This window comes from Plectrocnemia conspersa, unplaced genomic scaffold (genome assembly GCF_051122295.1).
Source record: "Plectrocnemia conspersa isolate PC_06_02 unplaced genomic scaffold, ASM5112229v1 ptg000005l, whole genome shotgun sequence".
Classification (NCBI taxonomy): Eukaryota; Metazoa; Arthropoda; class Insecta; order Trichoptera; family Polycentropodidae; genus Plectrocnemia; species Plectrocnemia conspersa.
In genome coordinates, this window is record NW_028277169.1 from 28,118,192 (window position 1) to 28,138,527 (window position 20,336).

General features: G+C 28.8%; 2 protein-coding genes across 5 annotated transcripts; both read left to right on the plus strand.

Moving 5' to 3' along the window:
- The first annotated feature begins 370 nt into the window (after nt 1-370).
- LOC148235350 (uncharacterized) lies at nt 371-16,864 on the plus strand. Of its 4 annotated transcripts, none has more exons than XM_088186156.1 (7): nt 371-655; nt 11,798-11,912; nt 14,306-14,462; nt 14,549-14,745; nt 15,619-15,702; nt 15,944-16,194; nt 16,266-16,864. In XM_088186156.1, the coding sequence occupies exons 2-7, from the start codon at nt 11,799-11,801 to the stop codon at nt 16,390-16,392; spliced, it is 930 nt and encodes a 309-aa protein (XP_088042282.1). In that variant the 5' UTR covers nt 371-655; nt 11,798; the 3' UTR covers nt 16,393-16,864. The 4 variants fall into 4 exon arrangements, with proteins under 4 accessions (XP_088042282.1, XP_088042284.1, XP_088042283.1 ...); XM_088186155.1 differs by having other exon boundaries at nt 407-655; nt 14,531-14,745; XM_088186158.1 differs by lacking the exon at nt 15,619-15,702 and having other exon boundaries at nt 405-655.
- Nucleotides 16,865-19,546: 2,682 nt separating this feature from the next.
- LOC148235351 (uncharacterized) lies at nt 19,547-20,329 on the plus strand. The gene is made up of 3 exons (XM_088186794.1): nt 19,547-19,677; nt 19,746-19,853; nt 19,932-20,329. Exons 1-3 carry the CDS (start codon nt 19,628-19,630, stop codon nt 20,284-20,286), a joined length of 513 nt encoding a protein of 170 aa, XP_088042920.1. The 5' UTR covers nt 19,547-19,627; the 3' UTR covers nt 20,287-20,329.
- Nucleotides 20,330-20,336: the final 7 nt, after the last annotated feature.

Sequence of the window (20,336 nt, forward strand, 5' to 3'; positions counted from 1 at the left end):
AATATGTGGTTTTGCATCTCACAATATATAATTCACATTTCCGTTATCGCTCTTATAAATTCTTCATTTTTTATTTACACGGAAAAAATCCAATATTAAATTTTTAACCGTAATCTTGTTATCTTCCATACAACTTCAATATTCGTGTCGTGTTAAGGAGGTGTAAAATTTTCCGACACGATCGCATATTTTAACTTAATCATAGTAAAAAATATGCTCCTAATTTCAAGAATGAAATGACTATATTAATAAGCACTTAATTTTTTGTGACTCTATTTGCTTCCATTGAACAGTTTTTGGGAGATAAGTCTCTCAATGAGATTTTCGTGATTGTCGCTATATTGATTTTTTCTTTCAATTTTCTTTTTAGATATAGATAAAAGAGACGTTGTCAAAGCACCTGGCCGGTGTCCGATCACCTACCTGCGCAGGTCTGGTCTTCGAGGCAAGAAAGTGGGTCACAGTATATATAGTCAAGTTCAAGGCGCTTCTCTCTTCATTAACAGACAGACTGTTGAGTGGATAGTACTTGCCCGAAGCGCGCTTTCACCGTTTTCTATATAATATACCAAAAAGTGACCGCGAGTGATTTTTTCGCCATAAAAAATAATACTCTTTCTAAAACCTTAGTGAACTCGACAAATCAAAAAAACAGGTACATTTTTTATTTTTAACCCTTAAAATAATACATTTTAGTGTTGTATGTATGGAGACGAATCATTATATATATTATATGTATGAAATTATTATTAGCAAAAAATATTTATTATATTAATTAAGACATAATAAATAACAGGATGCACTCTGATCGCTTGTGGGATAAATCTATCTTCTATCCGGTACCGGTAAAAAGAAACCGGTAATAGCGGTATTATTCCCGGTACGGTTGAATAGCGGTAAATCGATCATGATCCATGTCCATCATCATCGACCAGCAAACAGGTGGATTAAATATTCCTAGAACGAAACTAGAACCGTTACCGCTTGTCACCTATGTGATGAAAAAATGGATGAAATTTTGCGACGCTACTTTCTATAGTGAAATTTTATGCGATTTTTGCACGTTCAAGGTCGATAACTTTGATTTTTTCGTGTTATATTATTATGTGTAATGAAAGTAAAAATGGCGATTGCAATTTTTGTGTAAAATTTCTTCAAAAGTCATTATTATATCAATCGGTGAAAGCGCGATGCAATGTACGCGTGTGTTTGTGTGTGTACGTGTCGAAAGTTCAACAATTTAATGATCGTGTGATCGAACAAGGATTCTATAATAGTCTATAAATCGTTTCTGAGAAAGTATACAATACATTGAATTTATATACCGTAATATTGCTTCCGATTAAAGTTTTTGATTAATATAATTTCTAGTCTCTTAACTATTTATTATTTAATATTCTAATTGAGCATCTAAGAGTTGCTTGAATGAACTGTTTAATTTTTATCTCAAAAGATACACTTACTAAATTTTTTTCTTCCATCGAATACATCTAACAATTATTAATTGAAACATACAACTCAGATGTAATGTATTGGAAATTATGGTGGTAGATTTATAATATATTAATAATACTATTTTAAAAATAATTATGCATATATTAAAAGCTCAAAGATTAGACAGCTTTTTTAATTAAATTAAACGGCAATCATACAGATGGCAATTAATGCTTTGACTTATTACATAAAAAAGCGTAGGAGCTTGAAATATTTTCAGTTGAAAACGTTGATTTTTAATATGAAAAAGTAGAAAAGCTAGTTTTAATTAAGCTTAAATTTTTAAATAAAAGTATCAGCTTTTAAAAAAAATATGCTTCCGACCTTGAATATTTTCACAGAACGTTTTAGAATTAGTCGATTCGTCTCAAGCGTTTCCTTAGAATACATATTTTTATGAATAGGTAAAAAATCTCCATTTGCAATCACTGAATCATCAATATTTCATGAGGGCACTTGTGTCATTCAAATAGTTAATCGCTGGTCCGCGTGGAGTAAAACCCGAATGAATGTCGGTATTTGTGTCGAATAACAGGACTCTGAATTCTTCGAGTTTTGAGGTTTGGGTCTCGGTCGCATTATACGTTTATTATACGACCTTTCGGCCGAGCTGAGGGCGAAAGTAAAAGTTTATACGCGGAGGCCCCGTTGTGAAACTATGCGGACAATCACTTGAAAAAACGTAAACATTTCGACGTTTTTCTTCATTTAAATATTTTAAGATACTTGAGAAATCGAAATGATTATGAAAATATTCTGCGGAAATTTACATTATTACTTCTGAATATTTAATACAAATATAACCGTTTCTTATTAATTGCATTTTCCTTTATTTATAAATTTGATGCACTTTCAAAATCTCCAAAAGATTTCTATGTGATTAGACATGCAACTATCGTGCGCTGAGTATAATAAAACTATAATCAACGGTGAATACATAAATAGATATATAATATTAACTGAAGTTTTCCATTTTTATTTCCCATAGAAAATAAAAGTTATTACTTTTAAACGCATTAATTTTATCCTATATGTAATATTGTTGCATAATATAAAAAACAGCCTGTTCAAAATCTACTTTTGAAAAATCAAAGGAGTATATAAAAAAAATAATTGAAAGTTTTCTACATATATTCATTACCTACAGAAAATATAATTTATTAGAACTTCATAATTATATTTAAAAAAATTTAATCTCATACTATATATATATTATAATAAGCTGCTATATAATATTATTGCATATTATAAAAACAGCCTGTTTAAAATGTGCTTTTAATAGATCAACGGAGAGTACTTAAAATATTTTTTATTTGCTACTTATAGATAATTTAATTTATTAGTAGTAATTAATAATCACATTTTAAAAGTATTAATCTCATTGTATATATATTATGTATAAACCACTATATAATATTATTGCATATTATAAAAACAGCCTGTTTAAAATCTGCTTTTACATGAAAATATGGAGTACATAAATAAATTAACTGAAAGTATTTTATATTTATTATCCCAACAAAAAATAATTTATTAGTAATTTATAATTTGATTTAAAGTATTAATCTCCTTTTATATATAAAAAATATGAACCGCTTAAGAATATTGTTGCATATTATAAAAACAGTCTATTCAAAATGTGCTTTTGAAAAATCAATGGATAGTATATGTATACATATATTAACTGAACATTTTTATATGTATTACTTCTAGAAAATATAATTTATTAGTAATTCATAATTATAGTAAAAAAATATTATTCTGATCCTGAAAACAATATATAAGATACGCTCGAAAATATTATTGCACGTTATAAAAACAGCGTGTTTAAAATACGTTTTTAAAAAATCATCGGAAAGTAAATAAATTACCTGAAAATCTTCTATAATTCATAATTATATAATAAAAGTAATGTACTGATTTTTTTTTATTTATTACTCATAGAAAATATATTTTATTACTAATTCTTATCAAAAAATTTAATACATATGAACCGATTGATAATATTATTGCATATTATAAAAACAGCCTATTTAAAATGTGCTTTAGAAAAATCAAACTGAAAATCTTCTATATTTATTAATCATATATAATATAATTTATTAATAATTTATAATTAAATTTTAAAAGTAATAATCTCATTCTACATATAATATATATGAACCGCTGATAATATTATTGTATTTTATAAAAACAACCTGCTTTTGAAAAATCAATATAGCACATTAGTAAATAATCTGAAAATATTCAATATTTTTCACAAACAGAAAATACTTTTTATTTGTAACAAATTTTTGCATTATAATGGTTCGAAAATAATGTTGCATATTATAAAAACAAATTATTAAATATCAATAACTAAATTAATAAGGGTGTGGATTTAAATGTTACATATCAATATAAGGTTCAAAGAAAAATTAAATGTTGCAACTGTAGCCCTTTCTTTGAAAATATAGTTTCACAGCTACTTTTAAGTGCGCCATCTGTAACCCTTTCACCGCGACAGCTATTTTTGCGCGCCATTTCGAAATTTGTTAATATGTGAGGGGCACATATTCATGCCATATTTTTTTTAATATTATGATTCAATAAATTCAAGTGATTTACAGTCTTAATTATACTAAATTACCATAATATTAGGCTCACGGCATTTTTAGGTGCCTAATAAGTACTAGCGATTTTTTTAATGACTTCTATAGAAGCCATCCGCGGTGAAAGAGTTAAGAAATACAAATATGATATTTCTGCGTAGTTTTTATTACCCATTAAGATTTCAAAGGCTTGTGTGCTATAAATCAAAATGTACTACATATATATATTATATAAATAATTATATTCATCAAAAGTATGTATTATATTTTACTATATTTTTTATAAACCCTATCACTTTATAAGTTGATTGAATTTGTGATATAATTTTTGATATAATTTTAAAACTAACCTAACTTGACCAGTGGTATTAAGTCGATGACTATATGAGATCAGAATTAAGGATTTATATATAATTATAATCACATATTAGATTTTCCTGGATTTTCTTAATCTCACGATTGAATAATTTAAATAAAATTGAGCTAGATCGTGTACTTATTAATTATTAAAATAGGTGTTTTCAGTCTTCAGTAGTTGTTGATTGTGTTTACTTCGTTGTAGTTCATTTATACTCTAACGCTTGTCATATTTATGATTTATATCTGTTATTAATGAGATGCATTATATTTTTTTCAAGAAAGTTTTACAAAAAATAGATTTTATTTTTATTAGTATAATAATAATTTCAATAAACTTTTATAATAAAAATATACTTAAATATAAAAAAATATGTTTATATTTAAATTTGTATAAAATACTTACTAGAGAGTTATTCTAATTTAAATTATTATGGAATGTAAAAAATAGTAATATTAATATAAATTAATTAAATATATTTTCACCGTCAAACAGAATGTTAATTAATTAACACAAATTTAAAACACGTCGAATTATTAAATAATTTTATAGTTTATCTAATACTTTCTTTTAAAATATAATATTATATTATATATGCCGTCGTAAAATTTACATGTACATTATTTTATATAAATATTCTTATACAACTTATTACAATATTTTCTTTCGTATTTATAATATAATACATCCAGATTAGTATAGTAAACCTAATCGATTCCATGGTTAAAAGCTCAACCAGAAAGCTCATCAATGGTTGTCATCGATCATCTTTTTTATATGCGATGTTGACAGTTTGACAACTGCTGGTAAATCACAACTTTATGTTTACCATATTCATTCAAGATGTGTGTCACCTCAGTGTCAATAGTTCACGGTTAGAATGGAATCGAGACAGTGGGTCGTTTTGCTGTTTCTGCTGCCATAACTGTCGTCATTTCGCGATCCTTGCTATAAAAAATGTTGACAACAGAATGCAAACGCGAACGATCGTTTTGTGGGTCACATGCGCTTCGGGCCTCTGACACCGATTCGACGAGTATGGTCAGAGAAAAAGTTCCGTTACTACTGAATGGATTATACGGGAAAAGTGGATGTTATTGTAGAAGTTCATTGAGTCTAAAAGTAAGAGATTACTGAGAAATAACTTGATGGCTTTACAATAAATTAAGGAAGATATAAGCCGGTTTAACTTGAGAACAAAAAATGATGCTGGTCAGTCCGACTCGAGAGCAAAAAAACAGATAAAAACAATGATGACCGGTTCAACTGTAGAGCAAAAAGTGGTATTATGAAATATATTTTTAATTATCGGGGGCTGAAATTTCCAATCTCAGTTAATTCTTAATTTTTATGTATTTATAGTATAAAATACACATATGGATTTTAGTTAAAAGTACGATAATTAAAATCTAGATTAAAATATAACATAAAAAATATTATGACACTATTTTATCAAAATAAAATACATAGACATCGTCGCAGAAAATTTTTCAACAAAGCTTCATTTTTTTACTGCTGTATTTATTTTTATTTTTGTGGCAGTCTTGTTACTATTATATTTCGTAATTATTAGAAAAAAATATTAGCTAAAGCTAACAATAATTAATTGAAATTGAATTACAAACGTATATTGCTGCTTTATGCGTTTCAAATGGGATTATACTGTATTCATAGATGGATGATGATAATATTTTGATACTCTTGAAACAAAAGAATTTAAAAAGGAGCAAATTTACTAGAGATATGACGTCTATCAATAACGGACAACATTTTGAATTCATTGAATGGCTATTCATTTGTCACTAAAAGTTTTACAACAAGTACTTATTCATTCAAAGACAACCTGTTGCTATCTGCGCCAGGTAAAACTCCAATTCTTCACGGTTAAAACGAGCACATAAAACGCTCAAATCTCCGCGAAGGTCTTTGGCGACAGCAAAAAAATAGATAAGCAAACAAAAACAAGCTTTCCGCAATAAGTTGAACAATCGTTTCGACGAGTCTATGTCTGAATCGAATCCTAAAACAATAGCAACAGAAAAACACATATCATTTACCATCATACACACGTCTATATGGATTAGTTTTACTTTTTTTGTGATCGCCGACAATGATGTCGAAAGTGAATTTGCACACCATTGTCGATTAACCTCGTGTTATGGAACGATTCCCAACGGTGCTATATGATTTTAATGTAAACAAAATCGGATTCCCATACGTCTGATTGTCAAATATCGAAAAATGCAGCTTTCCACCACTTTCCCTCTTGAACAATTCAATCGGCTGTTGATCGATGTTTACAATGTCATTTACGTTTTCACCTCACGGTGTGGTAATAATAATAATGTGGCGTGTGTGTCCAGAATCGTGTGAACACGGTATGCCACTTTTACCTATAACATCTCATAATTTAGAAAAACATATTTTTTTCACAAGAAATCGAAGAAATGTTACAAATATGTGATGGGTTAGAATGCACTTATGTTTCAAATTAAGCACTGATTTATTTTTATTTAAAGTATGCAAAAATATACTTTTTTATATAGAGTTGATTATTTTATTAAAAAAATCAGTTTCCATAAAAAATATATAATACAAAAAAATATGTCAAATTAGGTTATTAGGATTTTTAAGTAATATTATATACATGTATATGTTGTTAATTATTATACTAAAATAGTAAAATAGAGATTTAATTTTTAATATTTTTTTAATAATTAAATTCAAAAAATACTAACCTATAAACGTAAGAATAATATTGTTATATTTTTAAAATCAAGCTATATTTTTTTAAACCATAACTAGATTTACTTAAAATATTAGTACAATTATTTTTGTTAAGGTCACTAAAAGTAAAATTAGTAAATGTATCTGCAACTTCATGCTTTGTATAATCGATCTATATGATAATTTTATTTTTAAGAAAATTTGTATAAAAGCATAATATTTGTAGAAAAGCATATTGATTATAAACGATTTTATATAAATAATAAGCTAGTGACAAAGACCTAAAAAACATGTGAAAAACAGTGTTTTTTAATTTCTACCTTGCCTAGGAGATTGGAATTAGTGATTATTATATGATTATAATTCGATCGATCATCACAGATTAGATTTCTATAATATCGTGATAAATAGTTAGCGCATGTTTTCGATAAAAAAAACATAATTGTGAAAACTCATTTCGCAAAAAAGTTTCTCAAAAAATCTCATAAAATGTTTTTTTGATAAAAATTTAATTTTTACAAATATTTTTAAATGGTTTACAACCGTTGCAGTTTTTAGCGATTTTAATCCACCAAATTCACAGCTTCGATCAGAGCAGGTAGTACAAAAAAAGGCAGAGATTTTCGATTAACTATTAATTAAATAACGATAAATTAATCATAAGCTAAGATTTTGTCAGTTTTTGATAAATATGATGAAAAGCGGCGGTTAATTAAACATGCATTAAATAGTGGTTTTATTTCAATGAATCCATAGCTGAAATCAGAGCAGGTAGTAGGAAACGGGACAGAGATTTTCAATCAATATTTCGAAAACATTGTTTGACAATATAAGTTTTATGACCTACTTCAAGAATAACGACAAACGAACATTTTATTTCGACTTTCTTTAACATTTTCTGGTCAACAAAAAATTAAAATATCAGGATTAAAACTTAATCATGACTTTAAAATTATTATTTTAATTAATAATTAAACATGCATTAAATATTTTAGTCAGAATTTTAGCAACATATCATATAATATTTAATAATGAATGAATTGAAAGGGACAGAGATTTCCGATTAATACTCCGAAAAATTGTTTGCCAATACATGTTTTATGACCGACTCTAGGAATAACGATAAACAAACGTTTTATTTCGACTTCCTTGAACATTTACTAATCAACAAAAAATGAGAAAATAAATTCTGGCTTTATAATGATTAAATTATTAAATCTTAAGCATATATAAATATTACAAAAGTCAATATAATAATGTAAATGCTTTATAAATCATACGATAAGATTTTATCAGTTTTTGTTAAATATGATAAAAAGTGGCCGTTAATTGAATATACATTAAATATTTTAGTGGGAATTATAATAATATATTATATAAGAATTTGCTATATAATAGCAATCTAATAATTATGTACTTGTATATTTAAATTATTGTTTTAGCATTACTTGCGTTCGTTTATAATTTAATTATCAACTTAAATATAATTTACATACATATATATTGACCCAAATTGTTGTAAATGATGTATATTAAAAATTGATAATTTACAAAAATAAATACATTAATAATATAAATACATGCTGTATATTTCATATATATTTTTTGATTTGTGCAAATTTCTCGAGAATTGGAAAACATCGAGAAAATGTATATCACTGATTTATAGACTGATGTCTCATTACTTAGTATATGTTAATTGCATTCATATTGTTGTAGCGTATTGGGCTAATGACTGCCATGTTACAACGGAAGATTCACGCTATATAAGTAAATATATTTTTTTATACAAAAATTTTAATAAGCTGTTACTAGCAATTCGTATTAATTTTAATTGTGAAACATAGCATCTTAGCGCTACTTTAGTTAATCAACAGCCATCTTCATTCTTGGCATTATAAAAAATAAATGGCTTTGATTATATTTTATTCATGGTCTGATTCTATAAGTTCTATTAAAATCGATTAGATGAGTTTTAAAGATACTAATCATATTCTACTAGTCCATAAATATTTAGCATCAGAATAATGCTTTTCAATTCAATGAATGATTATATTCTATGGGTTATATTATATATAAATATAGATTTATGGTACAAACATGCTATAATATATGTATAACAAAATACGTTAGTTGATACTTATTTATCCATTATATATTCATAGGTGGTATTATATGACACCTTGAAATGTATAATCATTTCGCAGAACAAACTGATCGACCTACATACTCGTTCGTTCTCGAATTTCTTCGATGCAGCAAATAGAACCTGACGAACGTTTTTCTTTTCTGTGGAAATCGATTCGAAGAAAGTGATGCGCCTATTAGGTTTACGCATCCGCGACACTTTGAAACGGAACGAAAACTTTCAGGACGAATGACTTTGCAACGGTTTTTTTATTTAATATATTTCATTCAACATCATACTAATAAAACCTCAAAAAAGAGAATATATACATGATGCACTATATTGGATATATTGACACAAACGTTGCGTTTAAGCGTTCTTAAGCTTCGCACGTCGACAATTATCGAGTCACGAATACAATTATCGTCGCCTCTCATAATAATAGTACTTGTGGTGCACACTCAACAGGTTAACAGTTACAAGCTGTGACCATAGTGTTACGAATTTACCGTAACACGTGCTAATAGGAGCAATCTGGCGCAGGTGGATTCGTTAGCGCAATTCGCAGCATCCGATATGATAATGACAACGGTCCGTTATCGACCCACTGCGCGTGCGCAAAAGATGCGACGCATGACTTATCGCGTTTTGCGTCGTGGGAATTTAATTAATTGCTTGTTTATAGTCGTTTCGGTATGAAGAACACCTGATAATTAGTTTTAACACCTTTTAATTTGAATGACTACATATATTTATTTTTTAAATTAATGAGGAACGCTAAGTACATACATAGATTGGAAGGCGATCATTCAGAAAGAGTACACTAATATAGCATTACGGGAAATAAGTAAAGAATCAAAACGAAAATACGTTATTGTAATTAAGCACTCTGATTCCTTCTAAAAAGTAATGATAGAACCAATGGTTTTTTTGATGACGTATACCTGAAATATTTCCATTTTTTCAAATTTCTATCGTATCTGTGAGAACGAAATTAATGATTATTATTTAATCATATTTCCAATCGATTGTCACAGATTAAGTTTTCTTAGATTTTCCTAATCTTGTGGATAAATATATTGATGAATTAACAAAAAAATGAGATAGTTCGTGTACGAGTATCGTGACATCGACTAATTAAAATTACGTCACTAATTTCAGTCTGATATCTCACTCTTTAATTGTAGGTGTTGATTGTGTTTACACGGTTGTAACTAAAGTTTCCAAATATTCGTTATTTTTAACTATATAAAAATACAATTTGAATAATAATAATAATAATAATAAATATCAAGACTATTTACTTTAATTCTAAAAAATATTTTAAACTTTTAAATAAACAAAAGTTTATTTTAATTATATCTGCTGCCAAAATGACTCATTTAGTTTTTGTTGGCGTGGACTTTATTTTGAGTAATGGTTTGCTACAACTTGGTGTACTCAAAAAATAAAAATATGATAAAAAACCTTGATCCTTATTTGTATTAATTTAAAAGAGATACCAGACATTGAGAAAGTCCACTCGAGAAATATTTCTGGAATTTCTGCAATTCCTGTCAGTGTTTTTTATTCATTATATTATATGCAACTTTTAGATTAACATAGCTGTATTTTCAGATTTTTTTTCAAAATATTCTATTACAAATTAGACTAATATTTTGTATTCAAATATTCGGATTAGGGTCTCTAGTTATAATTCAGTTACAGCTGTATATACATATATATTTTCCTTAGGGAATTATACTTTAATTCTGCACATAATTAAAATATTATCAGAATTTTTATTAATTAATTCAGAGGAGTAAGATTGACAATCTGTCATAGAGGCACATAGTGTTTTTTTTAAAACATGTGTAACTTATTTTAGCAACTGAAATATATTATGTATAATACATACACATCTAGATATATTAATACATAATAATAAAGCACTTAGTGGCATTTGTATTTTGAGTAAATAATATTGTACCATTACTTATCTAATAAACCATACCATAATATTCAGTGTTTTAAAGACTTTTGGGTTCTTAAAATATTTACGTTAATAATAAAAAATCATAATATTTTTCCACAAAAGCAATTTAAAAAATGTATGTTTAATTTGTTTTACTTTATAACTATACAATTTAATTTTTTTTTTTTAACAACTGCAAATACAAACTTATATATCTACAATCCCTTTAACAACCATTAGATAACAGCAGGCGCCAGAAACGCAGACTAAAGAATGCAGCTAATCTATGCTTCTATTATAAGAGTAAATGTAAGAGCAACAGTTGTCATTGTTGAAATAATATATTTTTAAGTGTCGCTAATAACTTTACGATGAAAATTTTTCAATGCTTCCTATAGTTTTAACACAGGAAGAGCGCCATTGTTAAAATTGAACGACGCGTGAAGCATTCATCATTGTTTGTCATATAGATGTGTTCCTCACAAGCGAATGCTTTAAGGAAATTGTGACATGTTTATAACTCTTTTTTTTCGTTATTGTTATAGAATGCATCACCAAAAAGCCATGGGATGGGCGTTATTCGCCATAATCGGAAGCAGTTGCATATTGACCACATTCGCTTATCCACAACAAGCGTTACAGCAAAGTCAAATCTCACAGGTAATAACCAATAAACAATCAACAATACCAATGTTTTAATTTCATAGCTTCAAAACCTATACAATACAATAAATATTAGTAATGCATTTAAAAGTACATTACTGCTTTATAAATAACGACAGTAATATGTAATTATAACTGCATTAAATATAGTTTAATAATAGAACATTCTCAATTCAAAGTATTACATGTATTATTTATAGCACAATTCTCACGATTACAGTAATAAATAAAAACTCTATGACTTCAGACATGTAAATTAGATCAAATTAAAACTATAATGTATTTTTTACCGTTACCAATTAGATCAGAATCTTTATGGATAAATAATTTGATATATTATGCGTTTTTTCTGGTAATCAATTCATTAATTTACCAGGCTTATGAATATATATTATATAATGATTATATTATCTAAAATAACATTTAACTCTTCAATTTTCGACAGAAATGATTATTGAGCATGTTAATCAATCCTTCCGGGGTTATAAATAATCTATTATATATATGTTTGTTTCATTCTGAATAACATTGTTTCATAACCAGAGAGATTTATTTATTTATTGTTAATCTTCCGTTTCAATATGACAAACACAACTAAGTAAACACAATCAACAACTACTAAATAAGTAGTGAGAAACCAAATCTAAATGGGCAGGGACGTAATTTTATATTTTTCCAATGGGGTGCAAGAGTTGGCCAGTCAGTGGTTATTTTTTTAATATTTTAATTTCATTATGATTCATACTATTTTATTTCTAGGAAAATTTAAGAGGGTTACTGCTTAGCAAAAAAATCGGTTATCTAGCGTTCATATGAAGACTTTGTATAACAATATTACGACTTACAATAACTGAGAATCTAATGAAACATATCTGTAGGAGAGCGCAAAAAGTAATTATCCCTTCTCGGAAGTCAAAAATCCACGGCAAAAGCAATAAAATCGTGCCGTTTCCGTCGCATTGGAAACACTCGGTTATCTAGCCTTCGTTATTCTTCTTTGTTTTGTTTTGCCTCCGCCACCCCCCGCCCCCTAAATGACGATCCTGTTTAGAATTCACGTCAAAACCAATAAAATCGTGCCGTCGCAGTGGAAACGCTCGTTAATCTAGTGTTCATATTAAGACTTTCTATAACAATATTATGATTTACAATAAATGAGAATCGATTGAAGCATATATAAACCGATTTTTGACCAACAGGAAAGCGCAAAAACAATTATCACTTCCCAGAAGTCATAAATTCACGTCAAAAGCAATAAAATCGTTGAAATCGTCAAAAGTAATAAACGATTTTATTACTTTTGATGTGAATTTTTGACTTCTGAGAAGTGATAATTGTTTTTGCGCCCTCCTATTGTATCGTAATAATATCGGTAAGGATTACTATTATATTTTTGAAACATAGTGTAATATCAAACATCTCATGAGAAATGAGTAAACTTAGTTTGTATATTAGTTTTAGTACTTTCATTAGTTTGAGTTTGAACAGCAAATGAAAGGTGGAAGGAAATTGGGTTTGAACAACAAATAGGTTAGGTTTGGGGTTGAACACCAAATTACGCAACACTCAAATTGAGTTTCATAAACATTTTAGAGCTGCATATTAATCAGTTAAATTATTGTTTCGCTAATAGAAATATATATTTACTGGTGAAAATGTATTTGGTCTTCACAAGTAAAAATATAAGTTTACTGAAAAATATACATTTATACATCGCATGTAAATTAATAATGATAAGTATCTAAATGTGTATATTACTACATATGTAAAAGTTAATATCATATAATTTTACTAGCATCTGCCATGTAAATTATATTTGCACTGGTAAAAATATAAATATACCGGTGAAAATGTATTTCGATTTTATTTCGCTGAAATGCCATATTTTAAAAAATATTTTCGGGATATATTCGACATTGTTTTGAGGGATAATCCGAGAAGTCATTTCAGCATTTTTAATATTTATTTTCATTAAGATTCATAATATTTGAAATGCATTTTTGCCCCCTGCCCCCCCCCCCCTCTCCCCGCCTTCCCTTTAAATGACACTTATTTTATTAATTATAAACTACTAATACAGCTTTCAATCAATAGATGTCACTGTGTACTAACTAGCTCTACTTTATTATTAATTATTCATCCGTGAGATTAGGAAAATCTAGGAAAACAGTGATTACCGATCGAAATTATAATTATATATTAATTAATTATTTTATTAATTCATTTAGTATACATATAGCTAATTATTTATACACTAAATAAATTTAATAAATATGCATATAAAATATAACATAAACACAAATTCACGCCTCCGTACAATCTTACCCTGGCCGTACTCGTTTTCTTAAACCTATTTATATTGTAGATTATCATATATACTTACTTTACAGTCACGTCCACAACCACAATACTATGCAAATCCAAACACGGACTCGAATAGAAAATTCGCCGAGAAGCCTAACGCCATGAAGAAGGTAGCTCTCGACCCGATTGACGACATTGACACAAATGAAATCCAGGAGGGATTCTCATGGTCGAACATGCTAGGTATTGTATAACCAAGATGCTCCTTAGCTATAAATTAACCATACTTTACTATAAGAATTTCTCTAAAGGTTCCCTGTTTCCACCAGCCACTATCATGCAAATGATCTTCAACGTCAAAGCCACCGGTCCCAACAAGAGCGATAACATCGACACCGACACAGGAGTGGCGCCTTCGCCGTGGGCCAACCTCTTCTCCATGGGTCTCAAAATCTTAACCGCTATCTTGGGAGGAGGCGCTTCCAACGACGGAATCGACAAAGTCGACAACGGATCGCCCATGCAGGTGAGATTGAACTGAAAGAAACACAGATGTAAATACGAGTAACGATACATGAAAAAGACACATTAAAGGTGGAAAGGCTTTTTTCCCGTAATTATATACATAAAATCCATATTATTAACAATAATCTGAGTAGAACATTCACAGTTGCTTTTTATATACCTCATTGTTCTCTTATTACATGCAAACTAATACAATCCCACATATCTAATCAAGTAGCGCTGGATCTGAAGTAATTATGTTATATGAAATGTTACGTTGTTTAGATAATAATAGCCATTTTTATGAAGCATCAAATAACTGCTATTATCAGATAGTTCAAACAAGAACTCTTGAGGTGATACATTTTTATCGGCTATTGTTTTTTTATGCGATACATTTGTGTATTATCGGATTTTTTCCTTGCATAAGCATCACACGTGTATCGTTTCTTTAAACTTGTTCTTAAAAATCACAATTAGATTGGTCGGAAAAAAATGGAAAACCACAAAAGTTGCTTTCACCGATCGAGTGTATCAAGTGAAAGGTATATAATGCATACGTATGTATATGTATATAAATTTATATACACACACATTCATACATCACCATATATAAGCGTTGAGCCAATACACGTTTCGCATCACACACTTTTACTTCGGATTCAAATAGAATATTATATTTAAATTCATACTAAAAACAAATCACTCATTTTTGCATACGTTCGAATATCATGATTTCATTGGTATTAAATTATAAATATAGAGCAAAAAGCATGAAATTCGAACGTGTCACAGTAGTACTATAATGCCCCAGTTAATTTGATTAGTTTAATTTACGAAAGATGTAAATATGAAACGGTTACGGCACCAGAATGCTTTGTTTCGCTTGCTTCAGAGTATCTTGGCGGCCGTGCTCTCAGCTGTCCTAGGAACGAAGGACCCTGACCAGGTTTCCACGATGGCAAAACAGGCGGGAGAGGTATGCATTTTTTTATTTACAGATTTTTATTCTCATACCGAAATAACAAAAATGCAACATCACTACTAAAACAATCAAGAAAAACACACCCACTCATACGTCTGATTTTTGCTATGTGAACATTTAGATTCGCTGTACATATTGTGAATAATACTAATAAACGGATTGGTTTACACATTTGTAAAATAGTATAAAAGTTGCTTTTATAATTTATGTATTTATTTCATTATCGTTAAAACAGTTCATCAACATCGTGGTGAATCTTTTGGACGCTTTGAAGACATCATTCTCTCATCGCTCATTGGCGGCTCGCTCGTTAGGCAGAAAAGACTCAATCAGCGACGCCAGCATTGCCGTCATCACCATGCTCAAGTCTTACACAAAATCTTTCGGAACCACTGATGATATTTGCCTGCAAAAATACGCCTGCGAAGCCAGCACAGAATGTCGATCAGACGTGGGACCCAGCAGCATCTTCTGTAAATTCGGATCGTAAGTATTTTTCATAAGTCATAATCACATTATAAAATCAACCCTATGCTAATAATATATATACTTCACAGATACGCCACAAGTTTGATGTTTGAAAGGCAATCAGCAACTGGATTCGATCAATATTACGAAGCGGGAAGGAGGGGCAGATCAGGCGTAGACTGTCGTCAAATGTACCTCCAATGCAACGAAGTCTAATATCACAAAATCATAATTAAAAAAACTTTAAAAAAAAACATTTTAAAAACCAAATAAGATTGAAGCGAAACTAACATAGTAGAAATGATGGTACATGTCCAATAATAGACAAGTACCATAAAGATAAATTAAATTCAAGCGTATTATCGAACGTGTGTGGCTTTCATGAAATTGTTCCGGACGGCGGCGCTTCAGTTGACGTTTTTCCATCGAATACGATTTAGTGATATATAAATGTAATGATATGATAATAATAATAAAATTATTTATTTATTTAATAATTTATTATGGTCAGCGAACGCGACCATTCTATCTAGTTTCTAGTAGCTCAGGTGTTTTTTCTTTATACTAAATAAATTGTGCGAGTACGAACGATAAAATATTATATTATGTGCGCTTATAATATTTTGATTCGTGTATGACTGATTGATTTATATATTTTGGTGAAGGACGAATGCGCGAAGGACGAAAATGAAGGAAAAAGAAAGATGTAAATTGTAACAAAAATAAAACAATAAAAAAATCATGATCTTTAATTTTAATTACCCACCCACGAAACTGTCTCAAATCAATGAATGCTCCAAAATGACATTTGTCATAAGCGATTAAAAATCGACCATTAATGCATTATTAAACATTCCGGTCGATTTAAAACGACGAAAAAGCAAATTCATTGTCGTTTTCAAGACGCTCTACTTGCTCACTGAGCAAGTGGGACATCTTGTCGCAAAAAATCAAAAATAAGTACAAACAATACAATTCGTCTCGTTATGTACCCTAATTTCACATACAATAAAAAAAGTTTAAAACGGTATAAAATGATTAAAATTTAACTAAAGAAGGCGTGTAATTAATTTAAAATTAGAATTAGCAGAACTAGTAATTATTGCGTCAGTTCATTTTTCATAAGTAAAAATAACAATTTTCCATAATTTATAACCTAAGCAATATCAATAAACAAATAATCAATGGTATCTCGTTACAGTTTCTGAAATAGCAAAATTAAAGATTATCATATTCAATGCGTTACATAGTGTAACATAACAATAAACAGTAAGGGGGCGTCACATGATCTTGGGTATTTTTGTCCCCTAACACTTCATCATAAAATCTTTGACACTATATTATAATACATCACATTTTTGCTTCCCCCATTTAAAAAAAATCATTACAATTTATTTAGGATTATAATAAAAAATTATATTATAAATTTTATAAACTATAATGATATATTTAATATTCACATAAAAAATATCATTAATGCAATATAAATTATCTGAAGCGAATAACAAAAACATTTATTCTCAGTTAAAAATTATTGTGATGTCACATTTTCTATAACCCCACTAATTATCACATTTTATCAGTCGTCGTCCCCCCCATTTAGGGTGTTACGTCATATGTGGACGATACCTGATTCAGACAAAAAAAATCAAGTCTAGTAACGGAGACATTTGTTTTACTGTATTTTTTTTGTAATATAATTTTAATCGACAATAATGTTTCCTGTAGCTCAGACAGGTATTTTAATTAGTAGCGTAAATTTAACGGTATAATTCGATTAAACTGCGGAAATCGAATGACATTATAGGTATGTAATTAATTTTATAAAAAATAGCTTGAACTTGACTGATGATATTATAGGCAAATGATTACATATAGTAACTTCAATGCAGTTTTATCACCAGAACACCCCACAACCGTCTTCAAAAATCAAATCCATTAAAATATCACGGTTAAGCTTTAAGTTAGCCAACTTGATCCGCTCTTCTTTAAAAAAAAATTTAGATAAGAAAATAAATTTTCTGATGTATATTAAAGCTCCTCCGGAAAAATTGTAGGACTACTGTATACTTTTTTCATGTATATGGCCTTCAGATTATGAAAGATTTAATATATTATAACCATATAAATTGCAAGAGAATCCCAATACATGTTTAATATAAGGTAACCGGACGTTCTCATTATATCCTTGAGCAAAAAAAATCAAAATGAGTAGCAATTTCTCCTCCTCAAAAAAATTGGAAATGGCCTTTGAACAAAAATTTTCGAAAAAGCCAATGAAAAGAAATTTCTCCTTTTTTATCCCCCCCTCGTACAAAAATTTTCGAGATGGATTTTGAACAAAAATTTCCGTGATGACCTTTTTTAGGTCCTAAAGCAATTTGTCCTTTCTCCTAGAATAAAAATTTCATTGATTTTTTAGCTCCCGCAGCAATACACCTAGACAAAAATTTCTGAGATGGGCCTTTTATTTTCAATGTCCTCCTTTAATATTTTGAAAATCTGGTCACCATATTTAATATCATAATCTAAATATTAATGACTACAATCTTACTTTGAAAATGCTACTATTTGAAAGACTACTTAGTCATACGCTTTCTAACTTGTAAAGGATGTGTTTACATTGCAATTTTGCATTAATAAAATATTTTCTGAGAATGGCTTATTGAAATAAAAATTATAATAATTTATTTATCTTGATAAATGTAAGCATTAATATAAAACAGACTATAAACAGATTATAAAAAATTGTCATCTTTTACTTGCAAACAAATATAGACGAGAGAGTGCTTCATAATAACATTCAAGATAAGAGTATGAGAAATATATGTAAGCTACAATTTATTCAAAAAATATGGAAAGTTCCCATCAAGTAAAAAGTTATTTGACTTGTAAGTTGCTCTTTTTAATTTGAAATTATCAATAAATAAAATTAATATTATCTTCGACATTTATATTGAAAAAATAATCTATTTTTTTTTGCCACAAGAGAATTTCAACAATATTTCTCCCGTAAACATGAAATTTATAAAAAAAAATCTATAAACTGTAATTTTACATTAAATAAATCAGTTCATCAGTTGCATATTTTGTTTTCTAAAAAATCCAGTGGAAATGTTAAAATTTAAACTTATTACAAAAAAGCGACTTTAAAATGAAATGCAAACAAACGTGATAATGATGTTAAATATGATATAATCAGTAAAAACACTAATTTTAAAACTATACATGATGTTAAATTAACCCAAGTGCACAAAAAATAAAATAATAATCATACACACACCGCTCTGGAAAGATTTGAACTCAGATCTGTCATACACTGTTTAACATTTAACAATTAGTTCCAGTAAAACAAGATGACAATGAACTTCACCGACTCTGAGCATAAGAAATATTTCAAATATGTCTCATTTGATATCTGGCAGCGTTTTCAGAAGCACATTCAGCAGAGATGACGATTAAGACGTTCCTCGATAATGTACAAAACAAACATTACGATTTGTAAGTAAACTTGTCAATATCTATATCTATGTAAAATAATTACTAATTGAAAAATTGTGAGCTTTTAGACACGGTGGACCAAATCAAGGATATTATGGTGGACATATGGGATACAATTACAATCCGCAACCGCCACCAAATTATCACCCACAGCAGTCTGCTCCAATATTTAAACAGTATGTACATTACATTTAAAAGCATAATCTGCCTCACACTTCATCCGATGTTTGTTTTATTATATAACTTTTTTTAAGTTATAGTTTCAGTAAGTCCACTGTCCACGGTGGTAACGGCGCCGCAATGTCAGCGTTGACATTACTATCGTTTTTGTTCTTCTTGAACATATTGCAGCAATGCCTTAAGGACCAAATGATGACAAATGTAAATCCGACGGTAGCTGTGATGGCCGCTGGTAAACAGGAAGTGGAAGTTGATAGGAGTGTAGCAATTGATAAAGAGCCGCAATCAACAATGCTTCGTATTCAACCGATACAAATGTCTACATTGGGAAAGGGCATAGGACGAGCTTATCCGGCGGAGCTGGATGAAGATCTTCCAGAACCAACAGTTGAACGTTCTTTGATCAAACTAAAAAATAAATCTGTGTAATATGTAAAACAAACAAATAAACCTGGTTGAATAAAAAAAAAAACATATAA

Bases quoted from the DNA above. Each gene is read 5' to 3' on its own strand.
- LOC148235350 (XM_088186155.1), top strand. From the start codon at position 11,799: ATGCATCACCAAAAAGCCATGGGATGGGCGTTATTCGCCATAATCGGA. The intron at 14,463-14,530 runs GTATTGTATAAC...ATTTCTCTAAAG, and splicing joins CTCATGGTCGAACATGCTAG to GTTCCCTGTTTCCACCAGCC. The intron at 16,195-16,265 runs GTAAGTATTTTT...TATACTTCACAG, and splicing joins ATCTTCTGTAAATTCGGATC to ATACGCCACAAGTTTGATGT.
- LOC148235351 (XM_088186794.1), top strand. From the start codon at position 19,628: ATGACGATTAAGACGTTCCTCGATAATGTACAAAACAAACATTACGAT. The intron at 19,678-19,745 runs GTAAGTAAACTT...GTGAGCTTTTAG, and splicing joins CAAAACAAACATTACGATTT to ACACGGTGGACCAAATCAAG. The intron at 19,854-19,931 runs GTATGTACATTA...ACTTTTTTTAAG, and splicing joins TCTGCTCCAATATTTAAACA to TTATAGTTTCAGTAAGTCCA.